The sequence below is a fragment of the Neohortaea acidophila genome (assembly GCF_010093505.1).
Source record: "Neohortaea acidophila strain CBS 113389 unplaced genomic scaffold BDY17scaffold_4, whole genome shotgun sequence".
Lineage (NCBI taxonomy): Eukaryota > Fungi > Ascomycota > Dothideomycetes > Mycosphaerellales > Teratosphaeriaceae > Neohortaea > Neohortaea acidophila.
Window position 1 is genome coordinate 1,502,443 of NW_022985513.1, and position 15,860 is coordinate 1,518,302.

A 15,860-nucleotide genomic window follows, 5' to 3' on the forward strand; every position below is an offset into this window, starting at 1 on the left:
CAAGGTCGATTTCTTCGCCTCAAGACCAGAATATCACGCAGGTGAGAATCTTATCAGATCCTCGTCCTTTCCACTCGAGTATGACTCTAACTCCGGTGTCCTGTCGTTCAGCTGCAGAATGTAGTCGCCTGCAAGTAAGCATATGGCATGCGAAACTCCGAGCTCTCGGCCGATCATCTCGGCTTTATATAGCTAGGCATGATATATACAATACAGATTTTGAGTTTCCCAAGACTTGGCCCTGCATCCGTAGTTCAGGGGTAGAATTCGAGCTTCCCAAGTCATTCATTTGATCCAGCCTGCTCGAGGCACGGGTTCGAGTCCCGTCGGATGCACTTTGTTTTTGGTCCATCATACGGTACTTTTTTGTTCTAACGGAAGATAAGCAGACAGAGGCTCGCAGCCTTGCCGCCAGCAGCATGAAGTCCCGCCAAGCCCATGTTTGGAGTCAGGCAGGATGTATCGAGACCATTGGTTGTCAAGGCATGCCATTAGAAGGGAGGGATTGCAAGCCTATGAATCACACCAGGCCTGACGAATAAAGCGCCGTACATTTCGGATGGGAGAAGCATCGTGACCGAGTGATCAGTTGACGGACGATCAAGAACGAAGGTATTACGCGAACCTGATAGCATCTCAAAAATGACACCCTCCGGGCATAGTATCGCTAATGCAAAACCACTCCACTCCACTCTCAGCCAAACATCTTCTGCTTCAGCCCTGCCGACAACGACTGGCGGGAGAAGTGAGTTCTCATGCTCGTCTTGTCTCCCGTCAAGATACCTTGCACATCTTCCCACACCTCCTGCAGGGAGACACGGTCTTTCGCCCCACCCAGGTTCATCTAACAGGCTGTCAGCACGATTCCTCGATCTCTGTCTGCGCTCGCGGCGCCAACATACCATGCTAGGCTGGATGGCCCACTGATAAATCACCTTCCCCTCCTTGTTGACGACCAAAACCGCCGGCTGGATCATGCCATGCGGGTATCCGCCCCTATCCGTGATGGCAACGCTCACCAGGTTCCGCGACTTCAACTCTTTGACGAGGCTGGTGTCGGGGTCGGTGATGGTCTTCCCGCTGAACTTTGTCTTCGCCAGCACATCCGTCAAGAACTTTTCCTCTTCCGCCGTTACAATCACCGCCGTGCCCCTCTTCTGTTGGATCTCGGGCACCAGTCGTTGCAAGTCTTTGATCCAGGAGATGCAGAAGGGACACCAGTGCCCACGGTAGACTGTGCTGATTGTTAGTTCGACGCCATCCAAACGCAAAGCCAACGCTTTACATACACACGGCGAAGACAAATTCGGACTCAGCGACGAGGCTGTCGAACTGCTGCACGGATTTAGCCATGGCTATATCACGGGTGAATGCTTTCAGGCAGGTCAGGTGTCAAGAAACTCGGCTCCTACCCATTATATACCAATTCCTGCACGCGTCTTGGTAGATCCATCGACCTTGCCATCGCTGTTTCGGCGACAATGTTTCTCCCGACTGCCCGACCAGTCGGAGTAGTCCGCTTGCGACAGGAACGTCATGTCACTCCACGATAGCATTGACACCGCGATGATGCGGATTCCATTGCCTTGGGCGAAGCTGGGCAGCCTGACACATCTTGACGCTGACGTTGATTAGTCATGATTCCACAGATCCGGTCTTGCCGGTAAGCCAGCCTGGTGATTCCAAAATTACGAGATTGGTCCCAGGGCAACAACCGGTTCGAGAAAGTACAGGCTGGTGCAGCGCACTACAAGCTCGCGGAACGACTGGAGCATGAAAGGTCATCAATGCAGTTGCTATTAAGACGTAAGCTAACTCGTCAGTCCACCGCGGGTGCCGGAGGCGGCGGCGGCGGCTGCTGCTGCTGCTGCTGCGACGCGGCTGCGACGGTCTTGGGCTCCTTCTTCTTCGCTGCAAACGGATTGTTCCCGCCCATCAGCATGCTGCTCATCATATCAAACATCGGATTGCTCTGGCTCGGAATCTTGATGCCGAAGTACATCTCGCCGATCTGCTGCAACGCCTCATCCCATGATGTTTCCTTGAGATGTGTTGCGTAGTGCGACTTGAGCTGCTTGAAAAGATCGGAGTTCCCCCTTTGCACGGCGAGGAGCAGGAGGCCTAGGAAGTTGAGGAGTGGCAGAGAGGGGTAGATGCGGATATCGGAAGACGGCGAGGAGATGCTCTGTACGCCTAAGCCGGGATGGAGGGAGGAGAGCTTGCTGGTGAAGAGCAGCAGGCTCTTGTTGGCGGCACGCACGTTGCCGATGAGCAGGTAGGGAAAGACGGCTCGCGCAGCGTAGTGGGAGGCGGTGGAAGGCTCGTCCGACGCATACCACTCATATTCCATGTCGCTGAACACACCGGCCGAGTCGGAGGTGCCCAGCGTGAGGTGCTTCTCGGCATCGTATACCTCGCCTTCCTCCGCAAACAGCGTGCCGATGACATGGTGTAGCTCGGGATCACCGGTGGGAAACTCGCCGCTCTTTGCAGACCACTCTACAATTCCCGCGACGAACTTCTTCTTTGCCGGCTCATTGGGTGGGAAGGCTCGGAGGAGGGCGAGCAGGCGGGCCTTGTTCTCGATGTTCTGGGGGAAGTCGGCTTTCTGGTAGACTTCGATGAGGTAGTTGCACAAGTCCGCGCCGGAGCCGCCCTGGCCAGCCTTGAGGAGGAGGGACGCGCCCGATGTGAGGAGGTCGGTGGCGGACGTCCAGTCGCTCGATTTGACGTAGCGGTTCGCGATGGTGCGGATTTGCTGATGCGCCTCGTAGAACTCGCCTTCCTCGATTCTAGCTGGTTGTCAGTGATGGGTTGCGCGGGGCATGGGGTGCTGAAAAGACGGACTTTGTCTTTTGCCGTGCAATGACCTTCTGTATCTTGGAAGACATGCTGATTGCGAGAGCAGGAGTGTAGGATGATGGAGGGAAGAAGAGAGGCGCGAGAGCGAAGTTGGGAGTGCGGTGACGATGATGCACGAAAGCTTGCCGCAACGCCAAGACTGGAGTCTGGGGTTGACCACCTCACCTTCAACACCTCTTTCATCAGACGGAAGAACGAATGATAGTCTACATGCGTTAATCAGTAGCAACCTCTCCGGCGCTTAAGACTGTTCTTTGACCGCAATTGCTGCCATCTACATGGTATCGCCACCGCCGCCGTGGGATAAAAATTCAACTCCCAGCCTTATCGTCTCAAAGCATCCATCATGGCAAGCACTCAAGCTGAAGACGCTCAGCGGCTGTATGACTGTCGTGGCGCCAAGTATGACGATAGTTTTCATCCCCGATTCGCCAGACATATGGTCGAGCTCATCCAACCTCAGGCCGGGGAGCACGTCCTGGATCTGGCATGCGGCACCGGTCTGGTCAGCTATCGTGCCAGCACAGCCGTAGGATCCGGGAGCGTCACGGGCGTCGACATCAGCAGGGGCATGCTCGCTGAAGCGGAGACGAAGAGGTCGATGCACAGGCCTCCGAACGTTACGTTTCACCGACACTCCATCACCGAACTCGACTCTCTTGCCGCACTCAGAGGGCGGCAGTTCGACGTGATTACTTGCTGCTCCGCTCTCGTATTGTTTCCCTATCCTGGCGACGTGCTCAAGCAGTGGGTACCCTATCTCAAGTCTGGGGGAAGGTTGATCGTCGATGTTACACACCCTCAGAACTTGACCGCTGGTATCATTTGTGAAAAGGTGGGCAATATTCTCAGCAGGCCCGTGCCGTGGTGAGTAGTTGCCATGATTCGAAGCCTTAGCAAATGGGCCGGCCGCGTATCTTCACCACTCATACCATTGCCAGGTCTCGATTAAATTTCACAAAGCCCGAGGATCTGCAAACAATCATGGAAGCCGCGGGTCTACAGCGAGTGAAGGTCATACTCATGTCGCAGCTAGGCGAAGCGAACGGAAGGCTAGAAGACTGCATTCGCCCGTCTTTCTCCCAGCCAAAAATTCATCAAGAACATGAAATCGCCGACGCCGATTCCATCTTCGAAAAGATGGTTGCGACCGAGCCATTGAAGCATCTCGCGAGTCCTGACATCCGAGAGAAGGCTCGAGGAGTGTTTCAAGATGAATGGCGCAAGGCGGCCAATGAAGCTGGCAAAGTACTAGAGATCGATGGCGTATTCATGGGCATCGGGTACAAAAAGTGACGCAGCCCGGCTCATTGCCTACGTGTGGAATCGTGACATGGATCGAATTCACGAAATCGGGGACAGCATTGACTTGACATCGTCGACAATTGCTATATACAGTAGCTACTCATGGGATCAAGAAAACGCCAGAGACTTACGGACTACGATGCGGCGTGCATCCCTTGCCGTCGGATCGCTCAATGCTTCAAATCGATCTGTGGGGCCGGAATCGGGACCGGGACTTCGTTGATGCTGGAGGGCTCAATGTAGTCCTTGTAGCCATTCACCTGCAGACGAAGCTTGCGAGACTCGGCGTACACTACACGCCTCATACGGTTGGTGGAGCCAAGAGGCTGATGCTCCTTCAGGCCATGCCACGAGTTGACAGTAATTCTGTCGTCCCACCAGGTCCGGAACTCGGGCAGGTAGCTGTCCTGCGGCTGGAACTCCAACGTGGCGATTTGCACAAAGGGGTACTTGACGGGGTCCCACTCGACACCAATATCGTCGACGGGCTGCTCGTCCAGGTTCTCCAGCAGCTGCGCGCAGAAGGCGTACGTGACTTTGTTGTGGAGGTGGAAGTTGCGGGCTTCGGTGGCAAGGATATTGATGGGGTCGGTCTCTTTGATGTCGACGTCCTCCAACTTCTTCTGCGCCTCGCTCAGGGGGAAGAGGCCGTACTTGGCAACGTAGTGGCCGTGGCGGTAAGCAGACTGCGAGTACTCCGGCATGGCAACCACTGGTTTCGATGTTACTCAATGCTCCGCGCGCGCAACATTTGTGACACGAAATCCCACTTACTGTGTTGTTTTGGCAGCTTCCCGGGGACCGTTGCAACCTCGGCGTCCTCGCGAGCCTCCAGCTCTCCCACAAACTTGTCGAGCGCGTCGAAATTCCTCTCGAGCGAGTCGATGATTTCGTTGGTGACCTTGGGGGTACGAAGCTCGAGGACGGGGTAGTTGTTGAAGGTCCAGTCCTGGGTCTCCTTGTCTTCACCCCAAATCTTCTCTCCCTTGATGCCGAAGATCTTGAGGCCAACACCTCGGGGAAGAGCGGCGTTGTCGGGCGCGAGCTTGGGCAGGAGGGAGGAGTAGCGCAGGATGGTGTCGTAGGCACCGGGCGTCTTGAACATGCCTTGGGCCAGGTGCTTGGGTAGGTTGTCGTGGACGATGAACTTGCCGACAACGCACTGGATGAAGGTGAGCGAGTGTTATTGAATGGAGGCGTGAGCTGGTACATACTCCTTGAGTCTTCAGGTGGGTGCCGCGGTAGCAATGCATGTTTTGGTTGAAGTTCATCAGCTGCAGGCGCTGGAACTGGTCGGAGACATCCTGGATGGTCTTGGATTCGCCTTCAGGGATGGTCTCTACGCCCGGAGCGTTCCTAGAGGAAGGAGCATGAGCACTGATACAGGTGGACGGATGGTAGGGTGCAGAGCATCACTCACCATTTGATGTAATGCTCGGCTGCCTTGACATCTTTGGGAAGCTTGAACTCTCCCTTGGTCTTCTCGCCCTTGGCGTTGGTATGAGTTACTGGGCAAGGCATTGCGAGTGTCTGCGGTCGGAGACGAGAGTAGAGGGGTACGAGGTGGAGAGATGGAAGAGAGGGATGGGAAGAGAAACAAAGTACCTTGAAGGAGGCTCTGGCAGGTGGGGAGGCGATTACAAGGTAAGCAACAACCCGAAGTATATGAGAGGAGGAGCTACAGTGGGTCTGTGTGTTAGAGCAGCTCCATGTCGCCGAGCAACTGCGGAGCGCGAGTGGGATTTGGAATGGCTCGACGCGAGCTTTAAACTGACGATCGCCGCGGGTGCGGGGTGGAGGGGGTCCAGACCACGGCGTGCGGAGGGGCCAGTGGCCCATCAGGCAGAAGTAAGTGTCATGGCGCAGGCCGCGAGCGATGAAAAGGGCAGGTGCATCGAGCATCCAGGCCCGTTCCTGATGCCACCGCCAGATGCACGATCAACTTCTCCTCTCCCCTCGCGCCATGTTGCTGATGGTGAAGAGATGATTGATGTGAGGTTGAAGTAGAGTCCGTGCACTCTCGGGACTTTGCCAGCCGGGTGGCTTGTGTGCCTGAGGCTGTCATACCAAGTAACTACCTCATTCACCTTATGCATTGAACCCAACAACGCCAGTCTCTCAACCATTCATGCAGCATATGCCCAGCTATAGCATCCACGCAGCACCCTCCTTCTCACGTCGGACGAGATCGTAACGAGCAACATCTCTCTGCACTCGCCGATCCGTAAACGCAAGGACCATCACCACGAATCCCAAGATCGTCATAGGTATCAAGTTCCCCTCCCAGGCGCGCATGGCGCATAGCTGAGTCTCGATGTCGCTCCTCGCGCTCTCGGAGACCAAAGGCAGCTGCAGTACCGCCGAGAACCAGCCTTGCGGCGTCCATTCCAGCAGCGGGTAGGCGACGTAGTCTGGATATGGATGATTGTTGAGCTCGGCGGCCACGTTGATGTCGATGCTTTGGCCATGATGACTGTACGTCACGACCAGGACGAAGACGAAGCTGGCCAGGGAATAGATGGCCGACAGCACGGTCATGGTGAGCCAAAAGTTGTACAGACCACGAACGATGCCGCGAATCGAGCCTTCGCGCTTCAATTGCCGGCTTCGGAGCCACAGCGATAGGATGCCACCTAGCCCGACAACGATGAATGCAGTGCCGCCCGCACCGTTGCTCGCATGGCCTTGGTAGACGATCAAGTTTTCGGGTTTGCCGTGTAGGGAGAACTGTCCGCCAGCGCCGTCATGCACTTCGAAGGCTCTACCAGCGCGGGAATGAAGCCATGCCACCATGCTGCTGATCAACGACAACTCGGTGATGGAGTCGACCATTAGAAGCCCCGTGGCGACGTAGAGTACAATCGTGGTGGTATTCATCTTGCTGCGACAATTGGTTGAATGCTGGATTATGATGCCGGGGCGTAATGTATGCATCCAAGACAACTACAGCTCGATCGAAGTCGCGAGACAAGCACTGTATATGTACTGCACCGGATCTCACCATCAGACGAGGGCGATTGCCGTACGGCCGGCCTGGATATTGGTGGCCGTTGGGCCTGATCAATGAGCGCCAGGCCTGCGCACACCGGCCACGAGGCTGCAGCCACGCGCGGGGCATCTGCCAGGAGCCCGATCTCTGTCCTTAGCTCTATACAGTGCATACGGCTTCAGAGCTGTTATTTTTAGCCGTCATCGATGGCCATGTGCGGATCAAGCAGGTATCAGGGCTGACCATTGTTAGGTAAGGTAGCTTTGCGCAAGCAAGCCAGCGTCTCGATCACCATACGGACTCGCAATGGGGCCGATAGGGCATTCCACCATGAGCAGAGTCTCCGGAGCTACAAATACGCCAGGCCACGTCACAATACGCCAGGCCACGTCACAGTGTTGCCATGCAACACAACAAGTACATGCAGCCAAAGGCAGAACATCCCGGCCATGTCCAAGGATGCAGGATTGACACAGCCTCATGCCGGACGCCTGACATCGCTGCATGCGGCCCCCTTTGGATGAAATATTTCAGCCCCCAACTTTGGACCTTATTTTGTCATGTGTAGTTGAGACACGGCACCGTTTTTGATCTTACCCCGCAAGTAAGAACGTTGTGATACGGGGAAGAGAGGAAGCCACATGAAGAATCACGCAAGGTAGCGACACGCAATGAATGGATTCCAACGCTCCTCGAAGCGACAGTACACGAATAAAATCCTGGAAACTCCTCCTTTGTACACGACAGCACCATCACCCGACTCCAACGCTAATCCCATCAACTTTCGTTCGATCAGTACGGCCACCATGGTCTCCGAGAGGGAGCAGGGGACCAGGGCCAAGACAAGTTCCCATATCCACCGACCCCTCCAAACGCCGCTGCGTTCCCCTGCGGTCCAAAGTGACTCGGAGTCTGCGGACTCCATCCCGTATGCTGACTCGTCGGCGTACTAGGGTGGTACGCCGGGGCAAAGCCTTGCCCAGGAGCAGGGGGCCAGGGCCAGGACTACTTCCCATATCCCCCGAACCCTCCAAACGCACCCGCATTCCCCTGCGGTCCAAAGTGGCTCGGAGTCTGCGAACTCAATCCCGCATGCTGACTCGTCGGCGTGCTAGGGTGTTTCGCGGGGGTAAAGCCTTGCCCGCCCGTTCCAGAGCCACCGACTCCGTTCGGGCCATGCTGGTGTTGCGGCGTGCCTTGCAACGCTAGGAACTCGTCTCGATATTGCTGACTAGCGGGCAGAGGGACGCCGTGGAGCCCGTAGATTTGGTCCGACAGCTCGTCCTCCAAGTTGCCGCCAAAGATCTTGCTTCGCATGGCCCAGAAGACGGAGCCGGTAAGCCATGCATCGCTGCCGCCCGTATGGCTCGCTCCTACGCGATGGCAGCCGAGTTCATCGGCCAGGTCTTGAAGGCCGGATTTGGTGCCGAGGGCGTCGATGATGCGAGTACCTTCTGCCGAGAGGCGGCCGGCGGTACGTTGACGTTGGGCATGGCGGAGCAGAAATTTGATATCCCAGAGCTTTGGGAAGAATGTCTTGACTTGTTCAAAGAATAGATTCTGGTCTTCCGGAAGTGCGTCATCGGTGAGAAGCTTGATAAGGTAGCCAAAGTCGTAGCCACTGTGGAATGACAGCCAGTTGACTTCTTCGCAAAAGGCCAGGCCGGAAGTGGTAAGGAGCGCGCCGAATTGCTCAGCCGCGATACCCATGTCGAGGTGCCGTTGGAAGTCGACGCCGCTGTTCTTGAGCAGCTCAATCGATGTTTCTGCGTACATGTCGTCGTCGAGGTTGAAGTGGAAGTTGAACACCCAGGTGCAAGGGAGGAACATGAGGTTGTTCGAATACAGATTCTTGCCTCCCATCCGGCTCAACAGATCGGCGTCTGGATGTTGCGGGGGCAAGTCGCCTTCCGCCGTCCACAGAGTGATGCCCACCTGGATAGGCTTGAGGATGTCGACGTTACACCGCAGTGTCTGGTAGTGATACTCCGCCTTGCTGTGCGCGAAGTTGCCGATTGGTCTCGCGACAATACCAGGAAACTCGGCGTCCATACTGACGTATGGGTATTTTAGGATGAGTTGCCGTAGTACCGCAAATTCTTGGTCCAAGTTGTGCCGCCAGACCTCTCTAATGCGGCCCATTGCGCCGTTTTTTATGCCTCCCATGTTCTCGGAGATACTCTGGGCGTGCTGGTGTTCCTGCATGGCAGCACCCCGAGCGAATCCTTGCTGTGCCGCTACACTGGCTAGCCCTTGGCCCTGTCCGCCCAAGACACCTCCGTTGAAGGCCGCGCCGCCGGTGCCAGGGATGTTGCTGAAAGCTGCGCCTCCATACGCGGAGCTGGGGTTGAAGGGCGAGATGCCGCCATTTAGCGCGCTCGTGCCAAACGCATGTTGCGGGTTGAAGTTATTCGCGAGATGCTGCGATTGTGATTGATAGTGGGAGGACTGCTGGGGCATGGAGTGTTGTGGGTTCAGATGTTGGAAAGGGTTCGACATGTGCGAAGGGTGCATGCGACCCACCGCGGGTGGCATATTGCTCGTGCACCGCTGTGACCGGATCGTTGTCGAGAGATCGAGTGCGAGATGAGAAGTGCCTTGCTGCTCGAGGCGGGGCGGGCGAGCTGGCGGAATCGGAGTTTTAAGAGCGCCGAGGGGGGATTCGTGTCTCGTGCGACGAGATTAGGCGGGGTCGGTGAGGAGACGTGGCACTTGTGGCCTATGTCCAGTGAGCAACGCGGGAAAGGTCAGGTGGAAGAGCCTTTACTATGGTAAGGGTGCTGCGTCGTTGGGACCAGGGCGCCGCGGCTCGATCATTCCCATGGGATGCGTGCTGAAATCATGATGGGGAGGCATCCATTGGAAGGGGGGAGATGATAGCGCCGACGTGGGAATGTCCTTGGATGGGAGGAGGAGGAGGAGGGGAGAGACTGGAGTTTTGTGCCTGGCGTGCAAGTCCCCGGCAAGGATGGCAGGTGCGGCGGGCGGGAGCTGAGTCATCTGCCGAGCTCCATGACTTTGCGGAGGCACGGTGGAGCGGCGTCGATAGACAAACCACGACGACACTCCCGGCACCTCCCCCGCTCGCATCTCTCCAGGGCTGTGCAGCAGCCGTGCGAACCTGCCACCATGGCTTCCAGAAGAGCAAATCTCACCGGCTTCGACAAGCACAAATTCGCGGCCGCGTCAGGACAACCAGCAAACGATCCGTGGGCCCGAAGGTACGTGCCCTCAGCGGAGAGCATGCCCTGATGCGCCGTGCTTGGAACAGCAGCTAACGGCCATTGCCCTCTCGTAGAGAAGCATGGCGGTACAGTGGCCCTTTCACCCGGTGGAACCGACTCAAGAGCGTCTTCCCGGGCTTCGGCATCGCGACAGCCGCATTTGCGGGATACCTCGTATACGAGCAGCTGTTCCTCACGTCGTCACATGGACATGGAGAGGGACATAAGGGAGAAGAGCACCATTAAGCAGGTGGTGAGAGACGGCTGGAGCAGCGGGGGATATCTGTACAGTGCATGATTGCGGCGTATCTACAGGCGGAAATGTGGAGTGCGGAGAGGGCAAGAGTCTTGTGGGACATATCAACGAACGCAAATACCCTTGGATGAAGCGTCAGACACCGCAATCAAAGACAAGCCAGTCGGGCCTCGGTGTGCTGACGTTGGTCCTGGTGCTGAGACGAGAAGCCACTTTCAAATGTATACACACAACGCTCCAAAAGATCCTTCAGTCACACACACACACCCAATTGGACTGGAGTATTGGCATCTACCCTTGTCGTTCTAGGTCGTAGACAGCATATCACCGCGTGCCCTCGACATCTTATCCTTTCGTCCTTATAGGAGAGATCCATATTCCTAGACGCCCAACTCGAGCAAGACTCGGCAAAGTTGCCGCGGCATCAGCGAGCTGTCACAGCTACATCAGCACTCGCTCCATGTCCAGAACATGATCCTCCTTTGTGAATTGCACACGCCATATCCTATCATCTATTATGCCGCCAACATGACGAACTCTCTCCCTCTGCTGCCCTCCAACCCTAGGCAGACCAGATGCCTCGCGTCTACCCCACCCTCGATGGCAATCAATCCGCCTTCATACCCTCCCCCACCATAGTCGAGAGTGTCGCTGGCTTCACAGCAGGAGTCGTGTCCACTCTCGCCGTCCACCCATTCGACATTGTCAAGACTCGCCTGCAAATCGAGCAGAATGAGCGCAGTAGGCCCGGCGGCAGCCTGCGGATCGTGCGCAGAGTCGCCGCGGAGGCTCGTACGGAAGCGGGGGGCTCACAAAGCGCGGCGGTCGCCAGAGCCTTCTACAGAGGCCTTATGCCCAACATGGTTGGGAACAGTGTGAGCTGGGCACTATACTTCATGTGGTACGGCAACATCAAGGACCTGATCCGCGCCACCAGACCGCACGCCGCCACGCGAGATCTGAGCGGCTCCGACTACTTCCTCGCTTCTGGCGGCGCCGGCGTCATCACCGCCGTCCTCACCAACCCCATTTGGGTCATCAAGACTCGCATGCTCTCCACCGCAAGGAACACCCCCGGCGCGTACAAGAGCATCACCCATGGCACCCTCCAGCTTTATCGCAGCGAGGGCCTTCGCGGCTTCTATCGCGGCCTGATCCCCAGTCTGTTCGGCGTCAGCCACGGCGCCATTCAATTCATGGCCTATGAGCAATTGAAGATCCGTTGGGCGTCAAGCCGTCACGGCGGCAAAGCCGGGCTGACCAACGTCGACTACCTCTACCTCAGTGCGCTGTCCAAGATGTTCGCCGGCTCCATCACCTACCCATATCAAGTGGTGCGCGCTCGACTGCAGACATACGATGCTCAGGCCCGGTACAACGGAGCGTGGGATGTTGTGCGGCAAGTGTTTAAGCGTGAGGGCATTCAAGGCTTTTACAAAGGTGTCTGCCCCAACATTGTGCGAGTCCTCCCGAGCACCTGCGTGACCTTTTTGGTCTACGAGAATACGAAATTCTATTTTCCGCGCTTGATGCATAGTCAGCACGGGGACGCGGTGTGATCCAACACACCTGTCCCAAACAGATTGCATGGTCGCATTGCAAGGCGTTGTACCAATGGCAGAAGACAAAGGCGTTTCACATAGCGCAGAAATGCTATGCAAGCCGGGTATATGATAATGGTGGAATGAGATAGATATAGAGGTGCATAATCTGAGGGTATCAATCGCTCTCAATGCTTCTTAGTATCTTAGAGGCCCGATATATCCACCTGTACGGCAATGGGCTCTTTTCTCTCTCCCTTCCCAACGCGGGCTTGACGGCGGCCTCTTCACTCTTGAATAAGACCGACGAACACCATGGCCTTCTCCTGCCCTGAACTAGCCTGACTAAGTCTGGCCATGGGGCATGTCGACATCGGATCTCTGCGTGTCCACCCTTTGACAGGCAACTATGGGTGTTCCGTCGCCCGCAACACGGATGGCCTATCCCGTCCACGTCTCATGCTCACCACCAACAAACCATGTTTTACAACGTGCAGTGACGTCTCATGTCTCCTCCACAAGCGTCAGCTGAGGCCCATCCACATCATCGTACCCGTCAGCCTCGCCATCATCAGTGGTACTGAACGTCTCTTCAAACCCAGCGTCTGCATATTTCCGGTCTGAGAGGGTGTCGTACTTGGATACTACCATCCTCGGCCGAGACCTGCTTGGGCGCCATAAGCGTCCCAACTTCGCCCGTCGCATTACATAGAGCGCCATGATCGTCAGAACGCTGGACGTGCAGCCGACCGCGAAGAATGATCCGGGGCTGTGCGCGGCGCGGACACCAGCAGCCAAGGCTTCCGACAGCTGGACATGTAGCATTTCTCCTTCATCGGCCCATTGGTAATCGCTCGCGTTGAGCCTGTCGAGTCCCTCTGGAGGTGGTAAGGTCTTGGTGACCCGCGATGTGCCGAGGACATTGTTGTACTGGTCCAGCGCCTCGAGGACAACATACTTTGAGAAGCCTTCGTACGTGATCGCCGTCTCGAACCCCTGTCGTTCAGTGGAATTGAGCAGGGCCCGTTGCTCTCCGTGCACATCCGTATCATAAAGTCGCCACCTTGTAACCTCGGTCGCGCCGTTCCAGCTCACATACGCCATCGTGCTGATGTTCGCGCCGAGCACAAAGGCGGCAGAATAGACGCTGGGCGGGGAGGTCGGATGACCGGTCCACGGGAATTTGTAGGCTCGGTAGGTATGGATGTTCTTCTTGAGGGCGGCGTGCATCAACAATCTCCCATCTGGCGCATGTTCCGATATACGCGTGTGGTAGGTCCAGCCCATGAAGACGTTGCCATTGGGAAGGGGCTGAAGACTTCCACGGGAATTCACGAGGGCGCCCTCGGGGTGGTCGGCTTTGAAAAGCATCGATGCCGTCATGTCGACGAGGTTCAGCCCGAGGATCAGGCCGCGCGAGTTGGCTGCAGTCGCTTTATTGCCCTCGTCGGTACCCTTGGCGTTGTCGAAGAGAGAAAGGACGACTTGCGTGCTGTCTTGGCTGATGACACAAGAGTGGTGCTGCCGGGAGAACTTCAGATCGCTGGGGATGTGAAAGTCCGACTTGACGCCGCCCAGGCGCCAGACGATGGATCCATCGACATGGGAGATTTTGTAGATTGTGTCGGTGGATCTCGCGGAGAGGAGGAAGTCGCCGTCGGGGAATTTGTCGATTGCATTGAAGTGACTGTGGCGCATGTCAGTATTCCTCCACGTACTTTGCGAGCGCAGGCCAATACATACTGTATATCCCAATTGTTCTTGCAAAACCCCGACACCGAGGATTCGTCGAGCGCGATATGATCCATCCCGAACCACTCAAAGGTGAGGCGCGGGGGCGAAGTGGTGAGGTCGTATTCTCTGATGCCATCTTCATGCACGGAGCACTCGCCATCCCAGCCAATCGTGGCGGAAAACTCCTTGCTCAATCTCTTGTTGAAGTACTGGGTGAGGACGAGGGCACGCTGGCCGTTGGCGACGAGATTGAAGTCGTGCATGTTGGCCTTGTGGGCATCTTCAGTGTACTGCACTTCTTGCGTAATCTCGTATCGGTCGTTGAACATGGCGCCGGTGTTGTGGAAGGGGTAGATGAGGGAGAGGACATCGGTGCCGTTGACTTGGGAGACTTTGAGGTCGAAGACCTTGTACTGGCCGAGGGCGGGCTGGGCGGCCCAGACCAGCTCTCCCATTTGATCGTAGATATACGCACCCACCCACGCAGGCGCGCGGGCGTCATTGTCGATGTTATCGTAGGGCGCAATGAACCAGTACGACCCCGGCGACGTCAAGGCCTGCTGGTCGTAGACGGTGATATCCCATTTGGGCGCCTGGAGATCGGGTCGCTGAAAAGCGATCAGTACGTCGGCGGAGGAAGGGTTGCGACGACGGGAAGTGATTAACCTACCGTCCTGTAGTGGAACCAGCGATCGTTTTCCTCGTCAAACTTCTGGCGCGGAGTCTTGCCTGGTGGCGCGGCATGGCACGCAGTAAGGAGAAGGGAGAAGACTAATAAGGCGAAGGAAAAGCCGTAGAGGCGACGAGAGGGGGAAAGAGCGTGCATGACTTGCGGAGGGAAAGGAGCGCGGGCAGTCAAAAGAGCGAATGGAGGTAGACAGAAGGATGTGGGTGAGGCGGGATGAAGTAGGTAAGTACTCACCCCTATCTATAGGGAGGGGAGGGTACAGTGCCTCATTTGGCAACATCTCGACAGCGGGATATAGGTGGGAGACTCATTGCGGCGATGCTAGTTCTGGAGATCAGTCGGCAACTCTGACGGGGCCTAGTCGAGCAGGCGGGGACAGGTGAGCGAATGATGGAGAAGAGCAGGGCAGCGCGGCGAGACCAGTCCAATGAGGGTGTGACAGGCGAGTCTCCTATCTGTCATGCAAATTTCCCGGCCGCCGCGGTGTCCGTACCTTTAGGGGAGCGACTCGGGCATACGAAAGGGATGTGAGCGCTTGGGCCGTGCGCGGCAGACAGAGAGCCAGCCAGCAGGGGATATTAGACCGTGACAAAAGAAGCGATTCACTGCAGTCATGCCAAAGAATTGGGGAGCTGACTCGCTTCTTTTGGTAAGGTCAGGTACGGTACGTGGCATGTCAGCCGACAGCCAGCCAACCAACCAGTCAGCCCTGAAAAGGCCCGGGGGGAAGCTCGAAATGGGAAGTATATTCTTGCTCCTTACGGACGGCCTTGCAACATGAACGAGATGATGGAGGCAAAGCGTGGAAAATGCGTGTGGCATGAGAGATGGTTCTTGACTTACATGTCCCAACCCAGCGCGGTCGTGGCACCTGCAGCATGCCGCAGCACGACGCGTCCCGGACACGCACCCTACTTACCTGAACCTTCATCGGGGTAAGACGCTTTTGCAAATCCCGAGGCGGTGGGGCCGCGGACGCCATCTTGGGGGGCGAGCTCCTATGGCTGCGCCGGGCACGAGCAGAGTAGAGTAGCGTCGGAGCGCCGTCTTCAGCGCCTGTCGTTGACTGCAAAGGTGCTGTGTCGACATGAAGTGAAGTCCATGATGATCTAATCCTAGCGGGTTAGTAATAGCCTACAGTATGGCTTCATGATGTCGACGATGCATGTGGTGCCTGTGTGCAGTGCGCCTCAAGCTAATTACTAAAATTAAGCATTGACAAGCATTCCGGAAAGGGAAAGGCTTGCCGCTGACAGGCTGC

General features: G+C 56.5%; 9 protein-coding genes and 1 non-coding gene across 10 annotated transcripts; 4 read left to right on the top strand and 6 right to left on the bottom strand.

The window, feature by feature from the left end:
* Positions 1-241: 241 nt before the first annotated feature.
* On the bottom strand, positions 242-1,573 carry BDY17DRAFT_295813 (uncharacterized protein). Its single transcript, XM_033733360.1, has 3 exons — positions 1,290-1,573; positions 903-1,234; positions 242-844 (listed from the first exon to the last, which is right to left on the bottom strand). Exons 1-3 carry the CDS (start codon positions 1,351-1,353, stop codon positions 695-697), a joined length of 546 nt encoding a protein of 181 aa, XP_033591094.1. The 5' UTR covers positions 1,354-1,573; the 3' UTR covers positions 242-694.
* BDY17DRAFT_t15 lies at positions 244-335 on the top strand. Its single transcript has one exon. It is a non-coding gene; the product is annotated as a tRNA-Gly (tRNA).
* A 61-nt stretch (positions 1,574-1,634) lies between the features above and the next one.
* On the bottom strand, positions 1,635-2,936 carry BDY17DRAFT_264597 (uncharacterized protein). Its single transcript, XM_033731884.1, has 2 exons — positions 2,848-2,936; positions 1,635-2,792 (listed from the first exon to the last, which is right to left on the bottom strand). The coding sequence occupies exons 1-2, from the start codon at positions 2,889-2,891 to the stop codon at positions 1,820-1,822; spliced, it is 1,017 nt and encodes a 338-aa protein (XP_033591095.1). The 5' UTR covers positions 2,892-2,936; the 3' UTR covers positions 1,635-1,819.
* Positions 2,937-3,208: 272 nt separating this feature from the next.
* On the top strand, positions 3,209-4,158 carry BDY17DRAFT_323372 (S-adenosyl-L-methionine-dependent methyltransferase; the record flags this gene model as incomplete). Its single annotated transcript, XM_033737000.1, has 2 exons — positions 3,209-3,729; positions 3,804-4,158. The coding sequence occupies 2 exons, from the start codon at positions 3,209-3,211 to the stop codon at positions 4,156-4,158; spliced, it is 876 nt and encodes a 291-aa protein (XP_033591096.1).
* Positions 4,159-4,337: 179 nt separating this feature from the next.
* On the bottom strand, positions 4,338-5,688 carry BDY17DRAFT_309742 (catalase-like domain-containing protein; the record flags this gene model as incomplete). The annotated part of the gene is made up of 4 exons (XM_033735366.1): positions 4,338-4,879; positions 4,942-5,329; positions 5,382-5,523; positions 5,588-5,688. The coding sequence occupies 4 exons, from the start codon at positions 5,686-5,688 to the stop codon at positions 4,338-4,340; spliced, it is 1,173 nt and encodes a 390-aa protein (XP_033591097.1).
* Positions 5,689-6,312: 624 nt separating this feature from the next.
* Positions 6,313-7,044, bottom strand: BDY17DRAFT_323374 (uncharacterized protein; the record flags this gene model as incomplete). Its single annotated transcript, XM_033737001.1, has 1 exon — positions 6,313-7,044. The coding sequence occupies one exon, from the start codon at positions 7,042-7,044 to the stop codon at positions 6,313-6,315; it is 732 nt and encodes a 243-aa protein (XP_033591098.1).
* Positions 7,045-7,777: 733 nt separating this feature from the next.
* On the bottom strand, positions 7,778-10,160 carry BDY17DRAFT_295821 (ribonuclease H-like domain-containing protein). Its single transcript, XM_033733361.1, has one exon. It carries the CDS (start codon positions 9,689-9,691, stop codon positions 8,162-8,164), a length of 1,530 nt encoding a protein of 509 aa, XP_033591099.1. The 5' UTR covers positions 9,692-10,160; the 3' UTR covers positions 7,778-8,161.
* Positions 10,161-10,207: 47 nt separating this feature from the next.
* BDY17DRAFT_295823 (NADH-ubiquinone oxidoreductase B12 subunit family-domain-containing protein) lies at positions 10,208-10,977 on the top strand. The gene is made up of 2 exons (XM_033733362.1): positions 10,208-10,377; positions 10,455-10,977. Exons 1-2 carry the CDS (start codon positions 10,286-10,288, stop codon positions 10,624-10,626), a joined length of 264 nt encoding a protein of 87 aa, XP_033591100.1. The 5' UTR covers positions 10,208-10,285; the 3' UTR covers positions 10,627-10,977.
* A 234-nt stretch (positions 10,978-11,211) lies between these two features.
* Positions 11,212-12,195, top strand: BDY17DRAFT_316358 (putative mitochondrial folate carrier protein Flx1; the record flags this gene model as incomplete). Its single annotated transcript, XM_033736007.1, has 1 exon — positions 11,212-12,195. One exon carries the CDS (start codon positions 11,212-11,214, stop codon positions 12,193-12,195), a length of 984 nt encoding a protein of 327 aa, XP_033591101.1.
* A 486-nt stretch (positions 12,196-12,681) lies between these two features.
* BDY17DRAFT_323378 (ASST-domain-containing protein) lies at positions 12,682-14,737 on the bottom strand (the record flags this gene model as incomplete). The annotated part of the gene is made up of 3 exons (XM_033737002.1): positions 12,682-13,864; positions 13,921-14,519; positions 14,582-14,737. The coding sequence occupies 3 exons, from the start codon at positions 14,735-14,737 to the stop codon at positions 12,682-12,684; spliced, it is 1,938 nt and encodes a 645-aa protein (XP_033591102.1).
* Between the last annotated feature and the right edge of the window lie 1,123 nt (positions 14,738-15,860).

Excerpts from the sequence above, each read along its gene's own strand:
- BDY17DRAFT_295813 (XM_033733360.1), bottom strand. The coding sequence starts at position 1,353 with ATGGCTAAATCCGTGCAGCAGTTCGACAGCCTCGTCGCTGAGTCCGAA. Across the intron at positions 1,235-1,289 it reads CGAATTTGTCTTCGCCGTGT|TCTACCGTGGGCACTGGTGT; the intron begins GTATGTAAAGCG and ends CAATCAGCACAG. Across the intron at positions 845-902 it reads GGGCCATCCAGCCTAGCATG|ATGAACCTGGGTGGGGCGAA; the intron begins GTATGTTGGCGC and ends ACAGCCTGTTAG.
- BDY17DRAFT_264597 (XM_033731884.1), bottom strand. The coding sequence starts at position 2,891 with ATGTCTTCCAAGATACAGAAGGTCATTGCACGGCAAAAGACAAA. Across the intron at positions 2,793-2,847 it reads ATTGCACGGCAAAAGACAAA|AATCGAGGAAGGCGAGTTCT; the intron begins GTCCGTCTTTTC and ends ACAACCAGCTAG.
- BDY17DRAFT_295821 (XM_033733361.1), bottom strand. The coding sequence starts at position 9,691 with ATGCCACCCGCGGTGGGTCGCATGCACCCTTCGCACATGTCGAACCCT.
- BDY17DRAFT_295823 (XM_033733362.1), top strand. The coding sequence starts at position 10,286 with ATGGCTTCCAGAAGAGCAAATCTCACCGGCTTCGACAAGCACAAATTC. Across the intron at positions 10,378-10,454 it reads AACGATCCGTGGGCCCGAAG|AGAAGCATGGCGGTACAGTG; the intron begins GTACGTGCCCTC and ends GCCCTCTCGTAG.